The following is a 24,776-nucleotide window of genomic DNA, read 5'->3' as shown; positions in this document are numbered from 1 at the left end:
CTTACCAAAGAGGGGAATCATACAAAACAAAATGCATTATTAATAACAGGACACATTTTAAAAGAGGACATCTTGGAGTATAGTATTCACTGTCTCCAACGTAGCTACCGCGCGTGTGTGTGTGTGTGTGTGTGTGTGTGTGTGTGTGTGTGTGTGTGTGTGTGTGTGTGTGTGTGTGTGTGTGTGTGTGTGTGTGTGTGTGTGTGTGTGTGTGTGTGTGTGTGTGTGTGTGTGTGTGTGTGTGTGTGTGTGTGTGTGGTGTGTGCTTGTGTGCGTGCACATGAAAAAGACATCTAAGATATCTTGAACTTGAGCTTAAAGTAGACCAATATCCAAGTAGCACTATTGCTATTGCTAATAATAAGTCATCCTTATTGGAGTCTCAAGCTAATTGAAGCTATAGGCTTACCACACATTCCAAATCAAATCAAATCACTGCAAAGTTAGTTCATAGTGTGGATCTATGTGCTGCTAGCAGTGGTGTAGCCTACTGTACACTCTATATTTATTTATATTTTTGAAAGCTCATGATTTATTATGAATTAACCACTGAAGCCCCATTTCAAGTAACGGTAGTCAAAAATAGTCGATCTACAAGCTCACCATGCATCTCAGCGATATGTTCTGAGCTTGTAGATCTGCTATGTTCACTATTTTGGATTTTATTTATTTATTTTTACTTTTTGGGGTAAGTGTTTGTGTTAATACAGCAATGCTTTGAATACTTTGAATATGAATAGTGAGTATACTTGAGTATAGCCTACAGTATATTTATAATTTGTAGGCCTACACCACTGGCTGCTAGTACCAGGTGCAACAACACACCTCTTTTGTGTGGCATGCTTTTACACCATCTATAGAAAGGCCATCCTATTGATTGCTAAATAAAAGATTTTAGAGACCTGCTAAGTATTAGACCCATGCATTATACATATGCCATGCCATTGTAGGGAATTGAATGAGGTTGCTTCTAAATTCTTCCATGGCTGGACCCTCTCCCATTTTCTCTGTGTTCATGGAAGACTAATGCTCAATTTAGACTCCAGTATGACCGTGTCGCTGATCTACAAGCCCACTACGCATTGCAGAGCCACATATTGTGAGCTTGTAGATCAGCTATTTCCGACGTAAGTATAAATTAGGCTTTCAGGTGTTGCTCTTTCTTTGTCCCTACTTCCTTCTATCTGCCCTTCTTTATTCAGGCCTGCACCAGTCCTGGCTCCTTTGTCACATGGATCTTTCCAGTGATAACTCAGCCTGGATGGCAAAATGTCCCTTTCAATTTGAAAGGATATGGCATTCCTCATCTCTAGAGTAAGAGGACACCCTTTGTACCCCTGTGCGTGTGTACGATTGTGAGTGTGTGTGTGTGTGTGTGTGTGTGTGTGTGTGTGTGTGTGTGTGTGTGTGTGTCATAAAGAGGTTTGAGCATAGATGTGTGTGCTGGTTTGTTTCCTGTATGAGTTATCTGTCATGTGCATGCGTGCGTGCATGCGTGTGTGTGTGTGCGTGCGTGTGTGAGAGAGAGAATGAGGGGGAGAGAAATGGATAATGAGTCTGTACAATGAGGGCTCATATTAACCCTCTAGGGTAGATGACATCACCATTTACAAACAGGTCGGTACATCTCTAAAATACTGACCCCCCCCCCACACACACACACACACACACACACACACACACACACACTTGTATTACTTAGCCCCAACCCAAGTCAAGATCATAGTGGGTAGTTTTTAGAAAGAGCTTTGAAAATAACTTTCTAATAAAGACCTACTTTTTGCACAACCTTTTGATGATTATGAACCTGTCAGATTATCATGTGAATCCATATTGTCTGCACAGATACCACACTGATCTGTCCTGCCTCCTCTCCTCTCCTCCCATCCTTCCTTCCTCTCTTTTCTTCTCTCTACTATCCTCTCTTCTCGTCATCACCTCTCCAGTCCAATCATGTCTTCCTCTTTCTTCTCATCTCAGGGTATTTTGGTCGTCTGTCCTAAGCTAATCTCCTCCAAAGATGATCTCTCCATTTACTTTGGACGCACGCACTCACACACGCACGCACATAGCCTATGAGCAAGTTGCCTAACAGTGGTTTGGCGGTTAGCACAGTTGTCCATGTCAAGGACCCCCAAATTTATAGGCTATTTGGCCTGAATCTGAAAATATGTTGTGCCATATAAGATTTTGGGTTAAAAAGTTTCAAAAACATTAAAACCTTTTCTTAAAGTGGTTCAACTGATTGAGATGTTGCTACATTACCTAATTTTGCTGGATAGTGGGGTGGGGATCCACTGGAACCCGATCAAGGACCTCTGGGCATCCATGGACATGATGGACTCCACCCTCAAAGTTGGGCACTTTGCTACTGGCCTAGACTAGGCTAATGCCACTCCATGAGAAACGGATGGAGAGATGAGTGGGCACTTTGCTACTGGCCTAGACTAGGCTAATGCCACTCTGAGAAATGGATGGAGAGGTGAGAAATGGAGTCAGAAAAGAAGAGACCGGGTGAAACTAGGGATCCATCCGTGCCGTGTTGTGGTGGTCCGATTGCCTTTGATGATTCTTTGATTCACATGGCTTAGATTAGAACCTTACAGAGAACTCTCGCTGTGTCTAGATCATAGCAGGGTCTAGAAGATGGCGATGGTTATGAGCTTGTAGGCTCTGTCCGCATTGGGTCCCATTTTCAGAGTCTTTGGTATGACCCGGTCCCGGCCGAGGATCGAACCCCAACCTCCCAATCTCAGGGCGGACAATCTAACACAGTGGTTCCCAAAGTGGGTACCAGGGGTACCTGAGGGAGTTCCAGGGGGGACCCATCTATTTTGTTCATGTTCATAAAGTGCTAAAGTGTTTAAAGCAGTGGTTCCCAAACTTTTTCATGTCAAGGACCCCCAAATTGACAGTACTTAGCCCGTGGACCCCCATTTGAAAAGATATGCCAGGGACCCCCATAAGAGAAGACGTACACATTTAGACGTCTACATTTAGACGTCTACATTTAGACGTACACATTTAGCGTCTACATTTAGACGTCTGTATACATTTAGACGTCTACATTTAGACGTCTACATTTAGACGTATACATTTATTTGTGTTGCGAGGATGAGGGGGTACCTGGAAAAATATCTACCCCAAAAGGGGTACCTGGTCCAAAAAAGTTTGGGAACCCCTGATCTAACAAGGCCACAGAGCTGGTATCCACAAGCGTAGTAGTAGGCGTTAGATAGTGACAGTGTACCCTCATTTCTGTTGTCTAAAGCGACATCTTGTGGTGTGCTCGGTGTAGTGCATCCTTGCGGTCTGTTCCAAGTAATTTCCCGCTCAAAGTAACCTCGTTGCACGTCACTGTGTCTGTGTTAAATTAAAAATAGATATTATGCGAGATATAAACGTACAACAGAAGTAGGCCTATAAGTAACTGGCCATACAGCTAAATTATGCTAGTCCATATGTGTTTCTTATGGACACAAGGCTGAAGTGTCGTGACTCGTGATGCGGTATTGTGTGTGTGTGTGTGTGTGTGTGTGTGTGTGTGCGTGTGCGCGCGCGCGACTGTGCATGCGTGTGCGTGCGTGTAGCGTGTACACAGTTTCCCACGCTGGGTGTCGTTCGCCAAAAAATAACTGATCTACAAGCTATGAACGCTTCGCATGGTGACGCGTTGATAGTTTGTAGATCCGTTTTTTTGGTGACTGAGCAACACTGTCGTACCACGGAGTTATAAATAAGGCGGGATGATGTAGCCCCGCCCACCTGCAGCGCTCGCTTCTTCTAGGCTTCTTCGGTGTTGTTCACGCCTGCGCAGTAGCGCCGATCTGCAAAAAAGTCCATTTGTATTGTTGTTTTTGGTAACTTTTAAATGTGCTTCACTGTTTTGCTCGCCGATCGTAATGGTTAGAATAGAGAATGGCAGTGTAAACTATATTTGTGTAATTTCGCAATATAAGACTGTTCAACTGTGAATTTCGGAAGTTATGCTGAAAATAAAGGAGCTTTAATATTTGCGGCTGGATAAAGGGATAATGCTGCTCCCGAATAAACAAGAAGCGAGAATTTGAGCCACGAGGGTTCAGAACTTCAGAATACACCGTAGCCGTATAGTGTAGTAGTAGTACTAGTATAGTCCATAAAGTAATACAAGGATATAAAAGATTAAACTCCTGGACAAAGCTGGCACCGAAATCGAAATGCATTGTTTGATGCCAAACAAAGTGGACTCACAGACACAGGTCACAGACCGCAGAGTGTGACTAGGATGGTGGCGGAGATGGAGAACTATGGAGCAGCTTCTCACCTGGAAGAAGGGTAAGAGGAGCAGATGAATCATGCAATACACGCACTTGTCTTGTTTTGCCTGTGATTCTTTTTTAATTATGAAATCGCGCCATACCCCGTAACCTCTAATTAAATCCAGGGCTACAGGATACGCGGCTGATTGGTGTTTGTTTGTATTGCATTGTTTGTTACTTTGATGTTCTAATGCATGAGTTTTCAACTGGTGGTCCGTGGACCACTGGTGAAGGTATTGCATGTGGTCCCTGACCATGCATTTACTAGTAATGTAGGAAAGTGAAGATTTGTATTTTAATTTATTGTATTGACGACAAGTTGAGAAACAATAATAATAATAATAATATCTCAAACTTATATAGCGCTTTTCTGAGTACCCAAAGACGCTTTACATGGGGGGGGGGGCTTTACAGAGGTAACAACAAAATAAGAACAACTTTATTAGAAAAAAACGAAAAAAACACTAAAAGCTAAAAAACATTAAAAGACAGTGAAAAGGGTTAGCTAGGGGAGGCAATATTGAAGAGGTGGGTCTTGAGGGTGATTTTGAAAGTTTGGAGGGTGGGGGCATCTCTGAGTGCCTTAGGGAGGTATTCCACAGGGTTGCAGTAAATTACCTGGTGACATTATGAACTACAATGTTACTACAGTTGTTGGTTGCGTTTCACCATGAGCATCAGTCAGCGAAAAGCAGTGAACATTTATGCCCTATATGCCTATAGATAGTCCTGCTCTGCATGTGGCAGTTGATGGATCATGGAGGACCTCAAACAGTAATACCTCACCATGCGTCCCATCCTCAAGAGCAGTCACTGACAAAGCAGCCACTGACTTTTGTTGGTAATGCACTTTTAAAGACCGGTGCAGTCAGAGATCACAGCGTGACTCACAGCAGTGAAAACGGAATATTTTGATAACTTTGATTCACAAAGAGGATGGTAGTAGGCCTACTATAGCAGAGATGTTGAACTATAGGGCAGCTTTTCACATAGAAGCCAAGCGTGGTAAGATTACATACAAACATATCCGCGAGGTGATTGAGCTATATGGTAGCTTTACCTATCATCATCATGACCCCCAGTCCCCATCAGCAGCTGCATATCCTATGGCCAATGGGCAACTTGAGCAAGGCATTCCAAAGTTGAGATTCTTTAAAAAAGGTTAGTTCAGACTTAAAGCTGTAGGAAATATTTCCATTAATATTAATATAGTCGTTGCAAAGGTATTAATTCATTGCCTGGGTCCCGTGTTGAGAGTTGTGTGCTGCTGTTGGCATAGTGATACTGGACACACAACATAGCATACTTACTTAATATTCACCAAAACCAGACTAGAACTCAATTGTGTAGCCCTTGTGTTACTGCACTCATTAAAGATGCCCTTGATGAGAATGTCAGCAAAATACAGAAAAGCCTGGCTAAATGCCTATATTATTAACCTGATTGAGGCAATCTCCGCAATTTAAGATTTTTCTATGGTTCATTTTTTAACATCTTAAAATTTAATTAAATGTACTTACTACTTAGTTTTGCATTCAACATTGGAACACAACAACATAATGTTGATATTCCTAATGTTGAGCTCATTCGCTGAGCTAAGTAATCTGTTGTGCTGTTGAAGAGCAAAGCAGGTAGACATGTGAATAAGACAGGTGATAGGGGTGGTACCTACTGGTGACTCATTGTCCTTTGGGAACACTATCATGTTGTTGCCTGGATATCGTTCTCTCAGAGATGACGCCTGGGAAACCATTAGTAACACAACAAATTGGCCCTGGTGCTAGAATCCTACATATCCTTAAAGTTTAAACCATGTACACACTATTTTTGTTAGTATTACTGGCCAACGATGATAATTCAGCATTAATTTTCCAGTGTGTTTGAGAAAACCTTTGAGGGAACACACAACACAGGGACACAACGTTTACCTAAAGATAACAATAACTATAGTAACTAATTACCTACACTGCATTGCTGTCACATAGAAACCTGCCTGGCTGAGATGAGGGGATAAATTGACCTTGAATAAAGCATAAACTGTAACTGTGTTTCCTGGCCAGATGTTTGAAAACAATGGAACCACTCTCTGGCATATCAATGATTAGCAAAAGCCAAATAACTGGGCAATAAATATACATAGCCAAAAACTTAAGAGTTCTTATCTACCTCTCATTGCAGCATCAGCAGGTCTAGACTACTAGTACTTTCACCTTTCATTTAGCATTTTTACAACTGAGGAAAAAATACATGACCTAGTTTTGCACACATGCCAGTGTTGAGGTTGCTCTTCTGGCGTTGTTGGAACCCGAATTTAATATTTTATTGTTTCTGGTTACACACATACCTCAAACCTGTTACCACTTGTTTGAAGACCTCAGGGATCGTTATTTTTCAAGTGGGATTTTGTTCACCGTTGGTCATTTATCTACGAACAAATTTAAATATCTAAACAATCGTGTCTTACTTCAAGCTGCAGTAACCACTGACATTGGCTGACCTTTGAACCTGATAGGCAGTCACGTAGAGATTGTTTCTGTAGTTCAGTTTTATTGCACCGCAAAAGTGTCTATCATCTCATGGCCGGTGTGTGTGTGTGTGTGCGTGTGTGCGTGCGCGCGTGTGCGCGTGCGTGCGCGTGTGTGCTGGGGGCAGGCAGTGTTTCACACTGCAGGATGAGATGGTGTCAGGAAAGTAAAGTAGGAACATGAGATGTGGCCAGCTTGCACATGTTTCCTGTTTTTGTGCCTCAGTTGGATGAGCCTGTCTGCATCTGTGGGTGGAAATTGTGCATTACCCTCTCCTTTATAGACCGATTCCGTAGCGGTTTCATGGTCGCAGCCTACGTATTTCCTGTAGGCGGACTCGACGTAGCTGCAGGGCTTAAACCCTCACCAGGCGCATCTCTTCCACTACAGTGAACAGCAGAGTGACTGATGTTAGTTTGCCTCAAACTTTACTCTTTTACCTGCTTTTTTACTAACACTAACATTACAAAGATGTCCAGAACATCGAGATGAACCTGTGTAGTTTATGGCTGCTCCAACAGTAGTGGCAACATAAAAAATAAATAAATACGGAATGTCAAAATATCCGCCGCGGTGGCTGAGACCAGATCCATTGAGTAATGTTTGAGACAAAGCAGTGAAAGGTCCTGAAAGATACATAATGTCAGTCTTACCCAGTACCCAATCTTTCTGTTTTATGAACACAAGGCTGCTGTATTTTATACCTCATACTAAGCATTTAAAGTACGAGGTATAAAGTACAGCAGCCTTGTGTTAATAAAACAGAAAGATTTGGTATTGGGTAAGACTGGCGTTATGTATCTTTCACTGCTTTGTCTCAACCATATTACTCAATGGCTCTGGTTTAAACCCCGCAGCTACGTCGAGTCCGCCTACAAGAAATACGTAGGCTGCGACCATGAGACCCGCTACGGAATCGGTCTATTGATGGGCTTGCAGTTGGACAATGTATAATCATCCCTTCTATAGATTCACAATATCTTTTTAACAGGATCTGATTGTAACAGCTATCCTCACGACAGATATAAGCCTATAAGGTGTTGATGGTTCTTAATTTCTTGGTGATGTAATTAAAAGTCATTGAAATATTTTATCCCAACAGTGATGGACAAATCCCTGCCTCTGACCAAAAAGGTAAACATAGTAAGCCACTTTCTAACATCCTCTTGTTTGTGTCAGCCTGTCTGTTTCTCTCTCGTTCTTATCTTGCAAATTCCTTACACTACTTGGTTATGGAATGATGCAGCTAGTAGTCTTTATCAACCCTAGTCAGTTCTCAACATTTGAGCTGTCTGTCTGTCTGTCTGTCTGTCTGTCTGTCTGTCTGTCTGTCTGTCTGTCTGTCTGTCTGTCTGTCTGTCTGTCTGTCTGTCTGTCTGTCTGTCTGTCTGTCTGTCTGTCTGTATCTCTCTCTCTCTCTCTCTCTCTCTCTCTCGCTCTCTCTCTCTAGTCCTCTCTAATTTCCCTATACTCTAATTTCCATATAATTTGCATGGGAAGCCTGAGGTTGCATAGTGTGTGACTGTGTCTGTCTAACACTACTTTCTTCTTCCTTTCCTCCTTCCCTGTTAGCCATTCTCTCTGTCTGTGTCTGTACTCTAGTTCTCTCTAGGGATGGGACTGGTTTTACTATTAACCACGACTTAAAATGTCACAATGAATTAATGGTAGAGGCTCAGTGTAATTTTGTGGGGAATAAAACGCTCTACTCGGTTCTAAAAAAATAATTAGAACTGAAAATACTAGTTTGAAATGCACGTTAAGAGCCGTGCAAAAGACAGCTCCTTGGATGTTAAAGATGCAGCTTTTATTTACTTTTTAAATTTATTTCTTTGTTTTTAAGTGGTGCAACCACTTCATTAAGGAGCTTTGTGTGTCGCTGCCTGGGTCTGTCCCTGCCTGGCTGGGTGGCTGGCTGGGTCTGAGCACGAAAATAGCGTTTTCACAATCAAGTATCACTGTTGCGCAGCCTAACACTGTCACACACACACACACACACACACACACACACACACACACACACACACACACACACACACACACACACACACACACACACACACACACACACACACACATATTCACTGTATATATGATGATTTCAGGTGTGACAGTACAGTACAGTACAGTACAGTACAGTACAGTACAGTACAGTACAGTACAGGGACCCCCACACGGTAACTCTGTCAACAATGCAACAATGCTGGTTAACAAACTGCCCTCCCACTCTGGGCGTTTTGGTGTAGAGCACATCAAAGGCTTCTACAAAAACCTAGGTGTTTGTAAAGATGATTTTAAAATGACAATGGTAACAACTGAGGAGGTACTTAAGAAACTGAGTGCCCTCCAACCCCACAAGGCCACTGGCCATGACAATATTCCCTCCAAATTTCTCAGAGACTCAGCCATTTCCATAGCTCCAGTCATCACCCACATAGTTAACCTCTCCATCAAACAAGGACAGGTCCCCAGAGATTTTAAACTGGCCAAAGTAACCCCCCTGTACAAAAAAGGGAGCAAATTAGAACCCGGCAACTACCGCCCTATTTCTATTCTAAGCTCCATCTCGAAAGTGATGGAAAAAATAGTCTATGAACAGGTTGAAAAGTATCTTGCCACTAATAAATTGTTGTACGAGTTCCAATCTGGTTTCAGAACATCCCACTCCACTGACACATGCCTTCTCTATTTGAGCGACCACATCAAACACGAGGTGGATGCTGGAAAATACTGCGGCATGGTCATGCTGGACCTCCAAAAGGCTTTTGACACCGTGAACCACTCCATACTGGTTAACAAGCTTAAAGCTATTGGTTTTGATAGCACATCAGTGAGCTGGATGCAATCCTACCTGGAGGGGAGAGAACAGATGGTGGAAGTGAACGGAACACTGTCCCCCCCCCTCCCAGTGAGCTGTGGCGTCCCACAAGGAAGCATACTAGGGCCTTTACTGTTCCTAATATATGTAAACGACATGACTTCAGCTTGTGACTGCAACTTGTTCCTGTTCGCAGACGACTCAGCACTGCTGGTCTCGGACAGGAACAAACTGCAGGTTGAAAAGACCCTCAGCTCTGAACTCGGTAGAATCTGCACCTGGCTCGCTGATAACAAACTATCCTTACACCTGGGAAAAACTGAATCCATTCTCTTCGGATCAAATAGTAATCTCAAAAAGGCAGATGGCTTCTTGGTTAGAGTTGGTGATGATATTATCACACGGAAGGATCAAATTACCTACCTAGGTTCCATCCTGGAGGCCAATCTTTCCGGTGATAAGATGGCCACCAACGTAATCAAAAAAGTCAATCAAAGAACAAGATTCCTCTACAGGATCTCCTCACTGGTCGACAAAAACACCTTGAAGACCTTAACAGGAGCCCTTGTACAAGGTTTCTTTGACTATGCATCCACCTCCTGGTACCACAGCACCTCAAAGGCCCTTAAAACAAGGCTCCAGACCTCCCAAAACAAACTGGTCAGGCTCCTACTTGGCCTCACCCCCCGAACCCACCTCACCCCTGCCCACTTTGACAGGCTGGGATGGCTTAGGGTCGACGACAGAGTACAGCATCTTGCAATGGGTCTGGTCCACAAGATTAGATACACCACCAAGATACCCATGTACCTGTCTAAATACTTCCTTAATGTAAACGAAGTCCACACCCACAACACCAGAGGGAGTGCAACAAACCATGTACAACCCAGATTCGGCACAAACAAGGGACTAAATTCTTTTCGCTCCTATGCGACCAAAATGTGGAACGCCCTACCAACAGTCATTAAGACATGTGAATCCCTTGGCTCCTTCAAAACTGCTCTCAAAGGGCACCTACGGATGGCTGCAATTCGAAACTGGCCTCTGTAAAAGCTGAATTTGTATCTGGATTGTACTATGTTTTTGTATGGACGTGGTGTTGGGTGCCTGCACATATGCACACATGGCATCAACGCATGGTGTTGTGTGCAGGCGCCCTACACTCTGTCTTTGTACTATGGATTGTACTATGTTTTTGTATGGACGTGGTGTTGGGTGCCTGCACATATGCACACATGGCATCAACGCATGGTGTTGTGTGCAGGCGCCCTACACTCTGTCTTTCGTTTTCTTTTCTTTTATCCCCCTGTTCCCCTCACTGTATATATACTTTTTTTCCCTTTTCGCTTCCTATATGATGAATTCCTGTTCTGTTCTTTAACTACATAGAAGTGTCTATTTGTTTGTCTCTAAATGTTTTGATGAATTGAACAATGTGGACCCTGTTGTAAACAAGTGTAAGGCTTAATTGGGTCGTCCACTCACAGTTAACAGTCTTTGTATTGAGTTTGTGCTTGAAATGTACTGTAATTCTGCAAACTGTTAATAAAGATTTCAATCAATCAATCAATCAATGTCATTTCTCAACCGTTTCGGACATTGGGTGGCTCACAGGAACCGCCCCAGCCCCTGGGCAAGTTCCTGGGGGTCTGGATGTTCCGGGGACCCCCGTGGACCCCCACACGGTAACTCTGTCATTTCTCAACCGTTTCGGACATGGGGTGGCTCACAGGAACCGCCCCAGCCCCTGGGCAAGTTCCTGGGGGTCTGGATGTTCCGGGGACCCCCGTGGACCCCCACACGGTAACTCTGTCATTTCTCAACCGTTTCGGACATGGGGTGGCTCACAGGAACCGCCCCAGCCCCTGGGCAAGTTCCTGGGGGTCTGGATGTTCCGGGGACCCCCGTGGACCCCCACACGGTAACTCTGTCATTTCTCAACCGTTTCGGACATGGGGTGGCTCACAGGAACCGCCCCAGCCCCTGGGCAAGTTCCTGGGGGTCTGGATGTTCCGGGGACCCCCGTGGACCCCCACACGGTAACTCTGTCATTTCTCGACCGAGGAACCAGGATTACCGATTTTTTTTTGTGAGGGTACCTACCCTAGGCCCAGGGGACACAGGGAGAACATGCAAACAAAGAAAGGCCCTTTCGCCAACCCCACCTAGGGCATGGGTGCTCATTAGTTTATTTTTACTGTATGTATTGTGTGGACACTGCATTATTTGGCTACAGTATTATTTGTATTTTGTAAGGCAGCAACCAAGACATTTTCTGGGTAAAATATAATAAAAACTATAATTTTGATATCCTCACATCCACCATTTGTGGAATGGATACGTGTAATAATCGGGATAATTGCGATGCAGTGAGCACTTACTATGAGACCTAGCAGATCATGTCTGTCTGTCTGTGTGTGTGTCCCGCTATCCAAATATGGAGTGTGTTGCATCAGCAATCACTCAGCTCCATATATGGGCACAAAATGGGCCAGGTCCACTCAGCTCCATATATGGGCACAAAAGGGGCCAGGTCCACATATACAGTAACAGCGGGACAGACACACAGACAGACAGACATGATCTGCAGGGTCTCAGCTGCGTTCGCTTCCCGCGTTTGCGCGTCTTACTGGTGGTGAAATCATGATTATTTCTCTCTCATTCTCACTATGATCGTACTCTTAAAACTCACAATCGTGGTCCGGTTAGCTCAAATGTCCGGATGCTGCTGAGCCAGCCAGAAGAAAAAATACATTAAAACTATATGCTGTAATCTTTTTGTACATTTTATACATATCATTAGTGAGGTATTCAACAACATTATCAAATATCGCATGATTTCCTCATATGGTGCAGCCTTTAATACTCAGCATCAGCATTGGTTTAGCTGATGAACTTTTGTTTAGGAACGAATATATAACTTACTTGAGTTTGGCACTCTAAAGTCTGTAAGATTTGCCTAAACACAAGTTGTAAGAATAGGCATATTAAAAGACATTCAAACTATTATTTTCCAGTGTACATCAGCTCCCTCTCCTCATTCACTTTTTGAGACCCTAGGACTCTCCACATTGTTATTGTCATCTTACCTCATATTTGTCTTTGAGTTCCAGATTTATGTAGGCCTATTAGTTCATGCAATTAATGTTATGTTATGTTGTGGTTCATCCCTTCCACTAGGCTTTTGGTTGTGCCATATGTCTTGTCGACCAGTAGATGGCAGTCACCAACCACAAAAAGACTTTATCTTAGGCTTGTGTGTGTGTGTGTGTGTGTGTGTGTGTGTGTGTGTGTGTGTGTGTGCGTGTGCGTGTGCGTGTGTGTGCGTGGCGTGTGTGGCTTGCGTGTTGTACTTTTTTGTTGTTAGCTGAATGATAGGATTCTACTAGTGGAAAGGGTACTGTTCTAGACAGGCAGCCAGTGAGAGACATAGGCGAGTACAGGAGGCGCGTGAGGACAAGCAGAGAAAACGGAGAGAGAGGTGAAGCAGACACATGTGGAGGAGAAAGATTGATGAGGAAAGTGCTGAGAGCGTAGCAGGGATGGACGTGCTCCATTGTTGGTCGGAGATAAAAGTCTGTAGCCCAGAGAGGATAGTCTCCATCCATTAGCCAGACTGGCTTTCTGCCAGATGGTCTCGTCCACAGACGCTCACTATACTACTGACGGGCAAAACGTCCCCGCATTCAATCTATATAAATGCACCACAATGTTAATGCACTCACTGCACTGGAGCACTTCAACTGCTGCAGAGGTTACCCATTTAAAAACCTATTGCTGTCTTAATGTCTACAACTTTTGTATAGATACTGTAAATTATTCTTTTATAAAGTTATATTTGCTTTTATTTGATATTAACAGTGGAGAGAGCGTAGGGCAGTTACATGCAGCAAATGTTCCGGCAAGTCGAGAATCAAACTGGGGAGTTAGAACCCATGTGGTAATTGCAATTTCCAAGTTCAATCAGGAATGCATTCAGATGTACAGATAAAACACATGCAACACAACCAGTCACTTCCAAGCTGGCCAGTGATGATTTGTTTAGAAGCAGTTGTGCATTGTCTCTGTTAGTCTCTATAGGGCATGAGCTCTGGGCTGCCCTGTGACACATAATAATTTGGTCAAATTTAGCAAGACTACAGTAGGTTTCAATATATCAGGACACAGACCTGCGTACATTATTATTACATTATATAGTGGTAAACTGATAAAGGCATGTGGCAAGTCAAGTGCATTTACAGACTACTAATACATTTCTGAGAATGTGCATTAGGTTGGCAGGTCCCATCCAGCCATGTTACTGCTTTTTCCTTGGTGAATGAGTACAGTGAAACTATGAAATAGCTATGGCTAGAATTCAGCTGGAAAAATGTGAGTCGTTTCTTTTGCACTCTAGCCCAGAAAATACATTACTCGTACCAGTCAGACTGTTGGAGACTCTGTGGGGAAACATTGGCAAACCATTTTCATGTTTTCTGGAGTTGCCCTTCTTTGGTTCCATTTTAGGGAAGTGTCCACAGTGTCCTGGAAGCAGTTTTTGGTGTTGACATTCCTGTATCTTGCAGATCTGGAAGGACCTCAATTTGCAAAGCAGGATCAGTATTTACTGAGGGTATTGCTGGTGCCATCCAAAAAAGTGGCTTACAAATGTTATACCAACTATAAATGTATGGATTGATTTAATCTATAGTATATTTATTATGGAGATAATTACATTCAGCTTTAGAGGTCAAGTTGAACAACTGGTTTAGATGGATTAGTCATGTCTCTACCATAAGACTAGCCTGACACTCCAGAGCCAGGCTGACTCAGGGCTGGAGCCAGGCTACCATAAGACCTGACTCAGGGCTGGAGCCAGGCTACTGATGTATATAATATACCATACAGAGGAGAAATGTGCACGCAGCAGACGAAGAGAAGTTCCAAGGTGTTTATTCAAACGGAGTACACAGCATACACAGCAACAGCAATCTCTCACGCCAGCCATGCAGAGTGCATGGCTCACGTCTCCCACAAGGCTCGCGCCTCGACTGACTGACTTGATAGCCTTGTAGGCCACCTTTTAAACCTTCCACATTTGGTCAAAGGGATCGACATGGTGCATATCTATTATAGTAGCAAAGTCCTTTGATTCAATCACTCTGTCCCTTTACGTCAACAGACCCCTAATTTACATAGACCGGAATTAGGCTCCTAGCTTCTCCTGAGAGGCCGACACCCCTAGGCAGCTGTCCACCACAAGGTCTACTGTATGTAAATTTACACAATTGACACGAAGGCATTGCAACACAGTATAATTATGAGATCCTAAATATTCTTCATATTCCCCCCTTGATCATCAAAAGATGATCATCTAAAAATATGGAACCATAATTATCTTACACCCCCCTTGACCCTTAGCTTAGACAATACATTCGAGAAACCAAAAAATAACAGACTTACAGTACAGAATTCCCCCAACATGGTTTTCAGACATCCATATATGAATAATGGAAAATGATTAGTACAGGTAACTGACATTAAACAATACATATGCCACTTTCAGCTCCCTTTTACAAGAGCACTTTTTGATACGTAATAACCTACGTGGTTTACGACTAAACTCTGCTGTCCAATGTTAAATACACAATGCCAGCTAAACCACTCTCGGATTTACGTCTGACCAACATCACACACTGGTGATCCAAGTAGATACACATTCCACGCCAGAGTCTAACAATAATATCACATATATCTCTTCATATCCATAGGAAAATTCCTCATTGATTCATAATTAGGCTAAATGACTCAACTTATCTAATTATACGACAAACACATACCAACATGAGGCCTATTATAATTCATGCTGAAAACAAACGAGACGCACAAACGTCAACAGACCCCTAATTTACATAGACCGGAATTAGGCTCCTAGCTTCTCCTGAGAGGCCGACACCCCTAGGCAGCTGTCCACCACAAGGTCTACTGTATGTAAATTTACACAATTGACACGAAGGCATTGCAACACAGTATAATTATGAGATCCTAAATATTCTTCACTACCATAAGACCTGACTCGGGGCTGGAGCCAGGCTACCATAAGACCTGACTCAGGGCTGGAGCCAGGCTACCATAACAAGACCTAACTTTGTTTACATTTAGTTAAATCTGTTTAACCTGTAGAAGTGGATGCACCTCGAGGTATAATGATCATCAATAGAGAAGAGAGGCAGATATCTCCCCTTGTGTGTATTTGTACGTATATATTGTTTTTTGTTTTGTTTTTGTTGTATGTATTGTCTTAGTCTTTTCGTATGTTAGATACAAATTTAATAAAAAGTAAATTGAGAAAAAAAAATAGCTATAGGCTACTGTCCATCAAAGCTGCAGATAAATGGAAGTGAAAGAAAAAGAAGACAATTTGTGAATAATTGACCTCTCAGCTCTCATATCATAACAAATACTAATTTGTGAATTGTATGTTATTACAGATGCCCTGACTGAAAGTGACAACAGTGGCTCAGGTATGTAGAAATATATTTTACACACTCAACAACAACTGATTCAGATGCTTACGACTACGCGTCTGGATAAATTATGAATTCATACAAATATATATATTTATTGTGTTTAAAAGGATTCATTCATTTTCTCACTCTGCAGTTTTAAATTAATTTGTTTTCCTTCCTGTCCGATTTAATTAATAAGAGAACACAGGCACATCCACAGAGGAAAGCTCAGAGGAAGACGAGGATGAAGAAGGCGCTGAAGAGGAGGATGAGTGCCCTGGTGAGAGATGCTGATTCATATCCCTTTATTTCTGCAAGCATCTAGGCTGCCTCTGATCTCCTAACTATGTCTCCCTACATTTTCCTTTTGTGGGTCTCAGCAGAAGTCTGTGCTGAGAAGGATGAAGACAGAGGTAGGAAGTAACACTAATAATCATAATCGCTCTAAAGTTGAATCTCAGTGCACCTAGAAAGGATTATATCTCTTTGATATTCTTTGCAGAGCCCGGGGAACATCATGTTGAGGGTTCCAGTGAGTGAAAGGCGACGCACAAATTAACAAGACTAAGTCAAAACCTAGCAAGGATGTGATGGGTGGGGGTTTACAGGGGCATGCCCCATGCAATTTTAATCTATATTTGCCAGAGGCAGCATACAAAAGGATAACACTGGAATTCTGCTCCAGAGACGCCAGACAAGAAAACTTAAGATAAAGATAAAGCCAAGCCATGGGATTTGAATTTAGAAATTCCCCAGTTTACAAGCAGTCCGTTCCAGAGATTTTCAGTAGCTCTTCCTTCAGCACTGTTTATCAGATTGTTGAGACTACTGTTATCTTTGGGAACATGACTGGTTAGTTTGTTAACAGAGGAATTGCTCCTCTGAGTCTGCAGCCAATCATTCTGCAGCCAGTCATTATCAACTGTTTCATGGGCAGTGCAGCCGTATGGTAGGCTGCTGATTTGCTAAGTTAACTGGAATATTGCTCGAGCCAAGGCTGCTTCTGAGAATTGGACAGAGTCCCCCCGCCAGCCAAGCTGGTTGTTCTCAGGCCTCATACACACGTATCAAACACCATCAAACAAATATTTGGTCGTTTTTTTGAATGGCCGCCAGAATGCCTTTCCAATGGGAGTCACATGGTTTGACCAAACATTTGTGTTTGATAGTGTTCTGTTTGATGGTGTTCTGCCCCTCCCCCCATCAAACAAAAACGTTTGGTCAAACCATGTGACTCCCATTGGAAAAGCATTGTGGCGGCCATTAAAAAAAACGAGCAAACATTTGTTTGATGGTGTTTGATACATACACATATCGAACGAGCATTCTGTGTTTCAGGCCTCATGAGTCTCTCATGTTGGCTCAGTTGAGATCTCTAGAAGTTGACCGCCGAGGTCATTGTGACCATCTCATGGGGAGCACAGTTGCGTATACAGCTGGGCTGATAATTAGGGCATGAGATTAGCACCTGCCGAGTTCTTGTCTGTTTTTTTCTCTAGCTTCTCTTTCTTTCTTATAGCTAAATAAGTGTCATAATCCAATCAATCGTTTAAATTATCGGCCGATGAATCGATTATGAAAATAATCGTTAGTTGCAGCCCTATTCTCCTCAACTGTCTGGCAGTATTAAATATTCTGAGTCAGATGTGTATTGTCGAGTTTCAGAGTGCTTTCCCACCGCAGGGCCTAGATTGACTGAGTATGGTTATCCTGAGCTGTGGCGCCTGGGCACGATTCTGCTCCAAATAGAGCCAAACTGTGTTCAAATGGAAATGCAGTTGGAACACTTCATTAACAGTGTTATGCAGTGGACATGGGCCTCTAATGGTTTTGACCCCATGTTTGTTTCAATAACTCTTCTTTTGCCCTACAGAATCAACTGCCGGACCCCCCGGACCAGCGGGCTCCAAAGGCATAGGTATGTCATGTAAGCTAATCACGAACAGGTTCAACTGAGATGATTGTACACTTCAGATGGTTGGAAGGTACATGGAGATGTTTTGTTGCATGGCTAACTGTTGTTTTGTTTTCTTAACAGAGGAGATGTATGTCAAACCATGTTGTGAAAGATGCAAAGCCATACCGCAGGTTAGTGTCCCACACCCGATAGTGTCATTGTCATGGTCCATCTCTCTTGATAATTATTTTTTATTGGTTTTTTCAAATTATGAACATAATTCTTGTATAGCTATTCAAGATAACTCTCAATGATGGGCTGTTTGTTTTGTTTGTTGTATAGAGCCATGGCAATGAGCTGGTAACTCCCAGGAGGATCTCTAAAGGACATCAACAACTCTTAATGTGAGTGTCAACATCTTGGGCCTGATTCACAACGGCGTTTACGATGATAACATGACGTGAAGCTAGCGGAAAGGCATTTACGTGGATTTCCCACATTAATTTGGAATTCATGGAAATGGCCGTGAACTTGACGCTCACGTACGTTGGTCGGAAACTCCGTCAAATCCCAAGGGACGTCTTTAGGTGGCGGAGAAAATTGCGGAAGCATACACGTGTGTATAGATTTATTCAGAAGGCTTTAGTCTTCATGCTGAATCAATAAATTGTTCCCAAATCTCAGATAAAATATGTAGGCATGTGTCCCCATGACATATTGGTCGATCAGCACAAAATAAATGATAGCCTATATAATAAAAGCTGAGTGCACTTGTATGCCTAAATGCATGCATTTCCCATACAGAAACTGCCCCTGCAAGCCCGACACATTTTTATTTATTTATTAGGATATTACTATAGCATGCGCAATTGCGCTTCTTACTTGACAGCTTTCTACTCGCAGTGCAACGCGTTGTGAGCTTGTAGATCGGCTCTCGCGCATGTTAAAAAACAAACTCACAATTATAATAAGAACATAGGCTTATCTGCATTCTGCACTACGAATCCAACATTGTTTAGTGTAGTAATGCCTGCAGTAGGCGGCAGGCCTATTGAAATTGTTTTGTTACGGAGCTCCTTGAGTCAGTTGACTGTCGGTCGGTGTGTGTGCAGGGTGTGTGTGTGTGTGTGTGTGGGGTGGGGGGGGGGGGCAGACAGCGTGCTGCCGATATAAAAAATAGAAGACCACATTAGCCTGGGAGGCGGCCTTTTTTCCGACAGCATTCTAGCCGACGGGGCAACGGTCCGCTCCGCAGCTCCACATTCGCTGCGATGCGAAAAAGCGATGGTCCGACACGCGCTGCTCCCGTGCTTGCAAATATGAAGGACAGACTTTATAATCATGTATTGATATTGATCACATGCATGGATGCCACACACAGAATAGTTTAACTCACTGGATAAACTCACTGGATTATAATTTCTTAAATTCTTCAGACAAGAGGATCCCAATTATTCACTTATGAATGTATAGGCTTGTACTGTTCTTTATCGCGCAAGCCATGCCCCCCTCCCTCTCTCCCCTCTCTCTCTCTCTCTCTCTCAAAAGACGACTTTTGCATTGACATATATCCGATATTTTAAATATCGGATAGCCTATGTTTTACCTCTGACTGCAAAGGTGTGAGTGCAGCACCCGCCTTGGTCCCGAACTTAATTAAATAAATTATAATTATATTGCTTCAGCAGCGGAGCACGCACCGCTGTGGACATATTAATAGAGTGCGGGCTATATTCATGCATTGACCGCGGCTGTGAAGCCGCATAGTCTGCGGCTGCAAAGCCTTTTTTCTTTTTTTGACAGACCAAACTGCTGTCTGCTGAGTCATGCTTGAAGCCTTTTATGGTGCGATATGGGGCGTGGATCAATGCAAATGAGGTTGTCGGGTGCTTTTCCGATCACTTTGCACCCACTGCATTCAGTATGACATACACCTGCGATTCGCCAGCGCACCTGTGGTACACACCGCTCTCTGAATAACACGTCATCTCAACGTAGCTTGATCGGACGGATAAATACGATATCTGTTTCCGCCACAGTGTAACGGTGGCGTATTTCTTTTTAATGAATCAGGCCCCTTGTGTCTATCTGCCCACTGATGTGGTATGGCTTTAAGTGTCTTTATGTGCCTGACTGTGTGTGCAGGGTACAGCTTGAAGGAGAGGGTACATACGAGTGTTCAGTCACAGGCCTGGTGTTCGAGGTATCAGAGCAGGTTCAGCTGCAGTACTCAGTCCTGTCCTGGTCCAAGTTTGGCACGTTCCTTACAGACTCCTGGAAGTTCGCCGGACCCATCTTCAATGTTGACACGGTGAAAAAGGATGCGTCCGTCCTCAAGTCCATCCAATTCCCCCACTCATTGTGCCTGGCAGGTGAGAACATAGGCTGGCTTTCCCCATCATAAAACACCAATACAATCTGGGAAAGAGATAAATAAATACATAATATAAACGTTTGTGTACCCATACACATACCCAATGAATGTAGAATAGATGTATGTACATTGTACATACTGTACATACATACACAACTTAGTTATTATGCACATCTTAAGTATCGAACCTTTCCTCTACACAGAGCCCGACACGGAAATGACGTTCAGTGTCCTGCACATCAAGCACAACCGTCCAGCCATTGAACCAACGGTGGACCACTCAGGTAGCCATGTGAAGTGGCACGTGTCGTCCCTGTCACCTGTCGGTCCCATCTTCAGGACGAGTCAGACCGAGGTCGTCCATGATGTTCCTCATCATGGAGTGGTGCTCATCTACAAGGACCGGGAGAGCAGCAGCAGCAACAACAACAACAGCTTCAGCTTCCGCATCTATCTGGCCACTAACAACTCCTCTGATATCAAGGTGAGGAGAGGATAGACCGATGACGAGGTCAGAGGATGTGTGTGTGTGTGTGTGTGTGTGTGTGTGTGTGTGTGTGTGTGTGTGCGCGCGTGCGCGTGTGCGTGTGCGTGTGATCAGATATCCTGAGTGATGAAGGTCTTTGTACCACAACCGTTTTGTTCCGAATTAATAATGTTTTTTAGTTGCAAGTGAATTAGACCTTGAACTGGAGTCCTATTTTCTACGATAGTCTTCTTATGGTCCTCTCCGACGCACCTGTCGGGTATTTACGTGTGCAAAGGTTCTGCTCTTTTATACAAAAGTAATTGCAATTATTTTGTGGAACCAAATTATGTGCTACTGTCACTTGATTTGATTTTATTTGATTTAGCACAATTTAAAAACGATACACAAAAGCAGGAGGAGGCCTCGGCCCATGTATAACACAATAAAAACATTTAAAACAGGATTTGTAAACAAGATACATATAATTTACTAATAACATGTTTGATGTATAATGTAAAAAATAAAATAAAAAGGTCTGGAACATGATTGAAATACTTGATTATCATAGTTGGCATATAGAGATTTACATTATTAGTATTACCTAAAAAGGTGAGGGTAGTGTTGTATTTGAGAATTAGTTTGAAAGTAGTTGGTAAAGTTACTAAATGAAAAACTTAGTGGCACTCACGCTTCTTGCACGCACACACGTGTGTATCTGTGTGTGTGCACAAAGTTGCGTATTCTGATAAAAACCTTACTTGACACACCATTTTTCACTCACTGAAAAAGTGTTGTGTATCAGTGTTTTCAGAGACACGTTCAGTCTTACCACCCTGACAAAACATAAAATCAGTTTGTATTGATACATTAGTATACCTGTATCCATCCATCTCTCACCTCCTTCCTCTTCCATTCTTCCTTCTCCACCGTGTCCACCTGGTGTGTTTCAGGACATCCGCAAGGCTGTGTGCGGCTCCAAAAGGAGTTACATGAAGATCGAGAAGCCTCCCACCTGCAAGCTGAATGGGAGGAGGTACCATCTCATGAGTGAGCCAGACGGGGAGATCAAACCTGAGGTGTGTTTGTGTGAATGCTACAGTGTACACCAGGGGGGGATTGGAAGAGAGAGAGAGAGAGAGAGAGAGAGAGAATTGATATTATGTGTACAGTATTTATTTGTTTGTTTGTGTTATTAAAACTTGATTAAAGTGGCTTGTGTTGCTTTGTTTTTGTTTTTACCCTATGAAATAATCATATTTGTATGTGGCTCATGACCGAAATAAAGCAGATAATAATTATGATGCATAGTATTTATGTGTAAATGCCAGAGTTAAAGGCAAAGCGGTTTGTTTATGTGTTTCTATGCAGCACTTGGACTTTACCCCCCTGGCTGTTGTACCAGTGAAAGGTTACTTTGAGGCGTTCTTTGAGCAACCACCTCCCTTCAACTTGTCTCTTATAGAGACAGATACTGACCAGACCGTGTGGTCTGCAACCATTAGAGAAGGTACACAGTCAAATCCTTTGTGTTCATTTAACACGGAAGAGCATGAATGGAACCAAAAGGGTCCATTCGGGTCTATTTGGTTCCATTTGTATGCTCTCCTAATGTCCGTGTACACATGCGTGATTGTGTGTATTTCAGTGTGATGACACTTCCTGTATTTTGTGGTTTTGTCAGGCGACTGTGTGGACAGGACTGTTAAAAATCCAAAGAAAACGTCAGACAGTAAGTATACCATGGCATATTAATAATGTCTTTGTTGTTGTGCATATTTAAAGACTTGATCTCAACTTGTTATTTTCCAACAATGCTGCCAGGCTTTTGAGCAGCACAGTGTGACTATCTCTCCACCTGTCTTACAGGCAGGAAACGGAGCAGCAGCACATCAGAGGAAGAATTTCACAGCAAAAGACCTCGATGGCTACATGAGTCAGGTGATTTCCCACCTCTGGTGTCACTATAACATCCTGCATCAAGTTCTAAGATCTTGCTTCTACGACATAATTATAGTTTTTATTTTACATATATTTGATGTAAACAAGTTACGTGTGTGTGTGTGTGTGTGTGTGTGTGTGTGTGTGTGTGTGTGTGTGTGTGTGTGTGTGTGTGTGTGTGTGTGTGTGTGTGTGTGTGTGCGTGTGCGTGTGTGTTTGTGTATTTGTGTATATCCAGACGGATTGCGAGCGGCCCAGAGATGCCAGGAGGACATCTCGGAGAAGCAGCTGCTGCAGGTGGCCAAGCGGCTGGGGAAGGAGTGGAAGCAGGTGGCCATCTTCCTGGACCTGAGCTCCACTGAGCTGGACGAAATCCAGGCGGCCGAGAAGGACGTCACCATGCAGAAGCACAGGATGCTGGTCATGTGGAAGAGCCGCAGGCAGACTGGACAAGCCACCGTGTCCAACCTGCGGGACAGTCTAAATGAACTGGATGACCTGCCTAACGAGGTCCATGACATACTGGGTATGAGGACGATACACACAGTTACAGAGCTACATGGGCCAGTGATTCTCAAAGTGGGGTCTGGGGAACAACCCCAGGGGTTCTGGGGGGTCCTCAGACAAATTTGTTAATGTAGCATCGACATCAGTTTAACAACTTATTAACTTGAAATAAATCTACATTTTTAATAACCCAAATCTTGTATGGGGGTCCCTGTCTGATGAGGGAAGCACCGACTAATATAACATAATGACACTAATGAATGAACTAATAAGTGAATACTTTCTTTCTGTCTCTATCCGCAGACATGATGGACAAATGAGATGCATACGAGTTTCATGGTCAAGGAGAATGAATGACTCAGGAAATAACAGCGTGGCTTGTCATTGAGGGCTCAGTGGGCTCACCCTGATACACTGAAACGCCATGTAAAACGTTTTGTGATGGTCTTAACATGGGCTGGCCGATGCTAAGACTACTACACTACTATGAATTCAAGTTTACCATGTTCATTGTTTACCAAGCCATGGATGCTATGCATTATCAGGAGTGGAGGTGGCCGACCTGAACATCAAGATGTTTGGTAGCTAATAATCATGTATGGCCAACCTATAAAGGTAGGTCATCGATATGTTCGGTAGCTAATCACGTATATAACCTATAAAGGTAGGTTATCAATATGTTAGGTAGCTAATCACGTATTTAACCTATAAAGGTAGGTTATCAATATGTTAGGTAGCTAATCAGTTACAGATGTAAATTAAGGTGCTGCACTGAAACTGTAAAGGGGGACGGAGGTTTAGTATCCAATCAGGAATGACCACTGAATTGACTGGATATTTCGCTTTTTATACATTTCAGACATATCTACCTGTTTTTGTAATATTTTCTTTTTTTATGTTTCTTTTTCATTTGTATTTTGTATGTAGTTTAAATGTTGTTTATTTGTATGGTTACTTGACAATACCCAACCTGTAGATCTGGTTGGATTTATTGTTTTTTTTAAACTTGATGAATTCTGATACATTCCTACTGTCCCCCTAATCAGGAAAGACAACTCTGTTTGTGAACAGAGATTACTTAATTGATTTTACACAAAATATAAGCTGCTCAAAAAGAGGCAATGGACATTTTATACACATGACTGAACGTAATTGTAGCTGTGTCTTAGAGTGTAGCTAGTCTCTTCAGAAAGACTGTTGAGGGTGCTGTTTTCCATTTGTTTTTCAGATGAGTTCCCAACATCCCAGACTGGCATGTTCAGTTACCTTCAATTATGTTTTCTGTTATATTTCATGACAAACCTACCATATAAATGTCTTTTTATGTCAAATTCAGTTTCATAGTTTCATGTCAGAACATGAAATTATTTTTCTGTCCGCTCTGTATATAGATTATTTTGGGAGCTTTTAAAACGGTGTGCGGATCTCCTCTCTCCTTTCATGTCAGAACAACCAATGA

At 42.9% G+C, this 24,776-nt stretch overlaps 1 protein-coding gene across 3 annotated transcripts; it reads left to right on the top strand.

The window, feature by feature from the left end:
• Nucleotides 1–3,887: 3,887 nt before the first annotated feature.
• Nucleotides 3,888–23,790, top strand: LOC308321466 (uncharacterized protein). 3 transcript variants are annotated; one of them, XM_080772367.1, is made up of 16 exons: nucleotides 3,888–4,317; nucleotides 7,929–7,960; nucleotides 16,115–16,147; nucleotides 16,332–16,412; nucleotides 16,516–16,545; nucleotides 18,006–18,050; nucleotides 18,171–18,220; nucleotides 18,372–18,433; nucleotides 20,175–20,401; nucleotides 20,607–20,887; nucleotides 21,823–21,948; nucleotides 22,241–22,379; nucleotides 22,554–22,601; nucleotides 22,739–22,810; nucleotides 23,049–23,336; nucleotides 23,621–23,790. In XM_080772367.1, exons 1-16 carry the CDS (start codon nucleotides 4,268–4,270, stop codon nucleotides 23,635–23,637), a joined length of 1,581 nt encoding a protein of 526 aa, XP_080628493.1. In that variant the 5' UTR covers nucleotides 3,888–4,267; the 3' UTR covers nucleotides 23,638–23,790. The 3 variants fall into 3 exon arrangements, with proteins under 3 accessions (XP_080628493.1, XP_080628492.1, XP_080628494.1); XM_080772366.1 differs by having other exon boundaries at nucleotides 16,513–16,545; XM_080772368.1 differs by lacking the exon at nucleotides 7,929–7,960 and having other exon boundaries at nucleotides 16,513–16,545.
• Nucleotides 23,791–24,776: the final 986 nt, after the last annotated feature.

Source organism: Protomyctophum bolini, assembly GCF_963924005.1.
Source record: "Protomyctophum bolini genome assembly, chromosome: 9".
Lineage (NCBI taxonomy): Eukaryota > Metazoa > Chordata > Actinopteri > Myctophiformes > Myctophidae > Protomyctophum > Protomyctophum bolini.
Note: the sequence above shows the minus strand (reverse complement) of the source record. Positions and strands in the feature narration are given on the sequence as shown.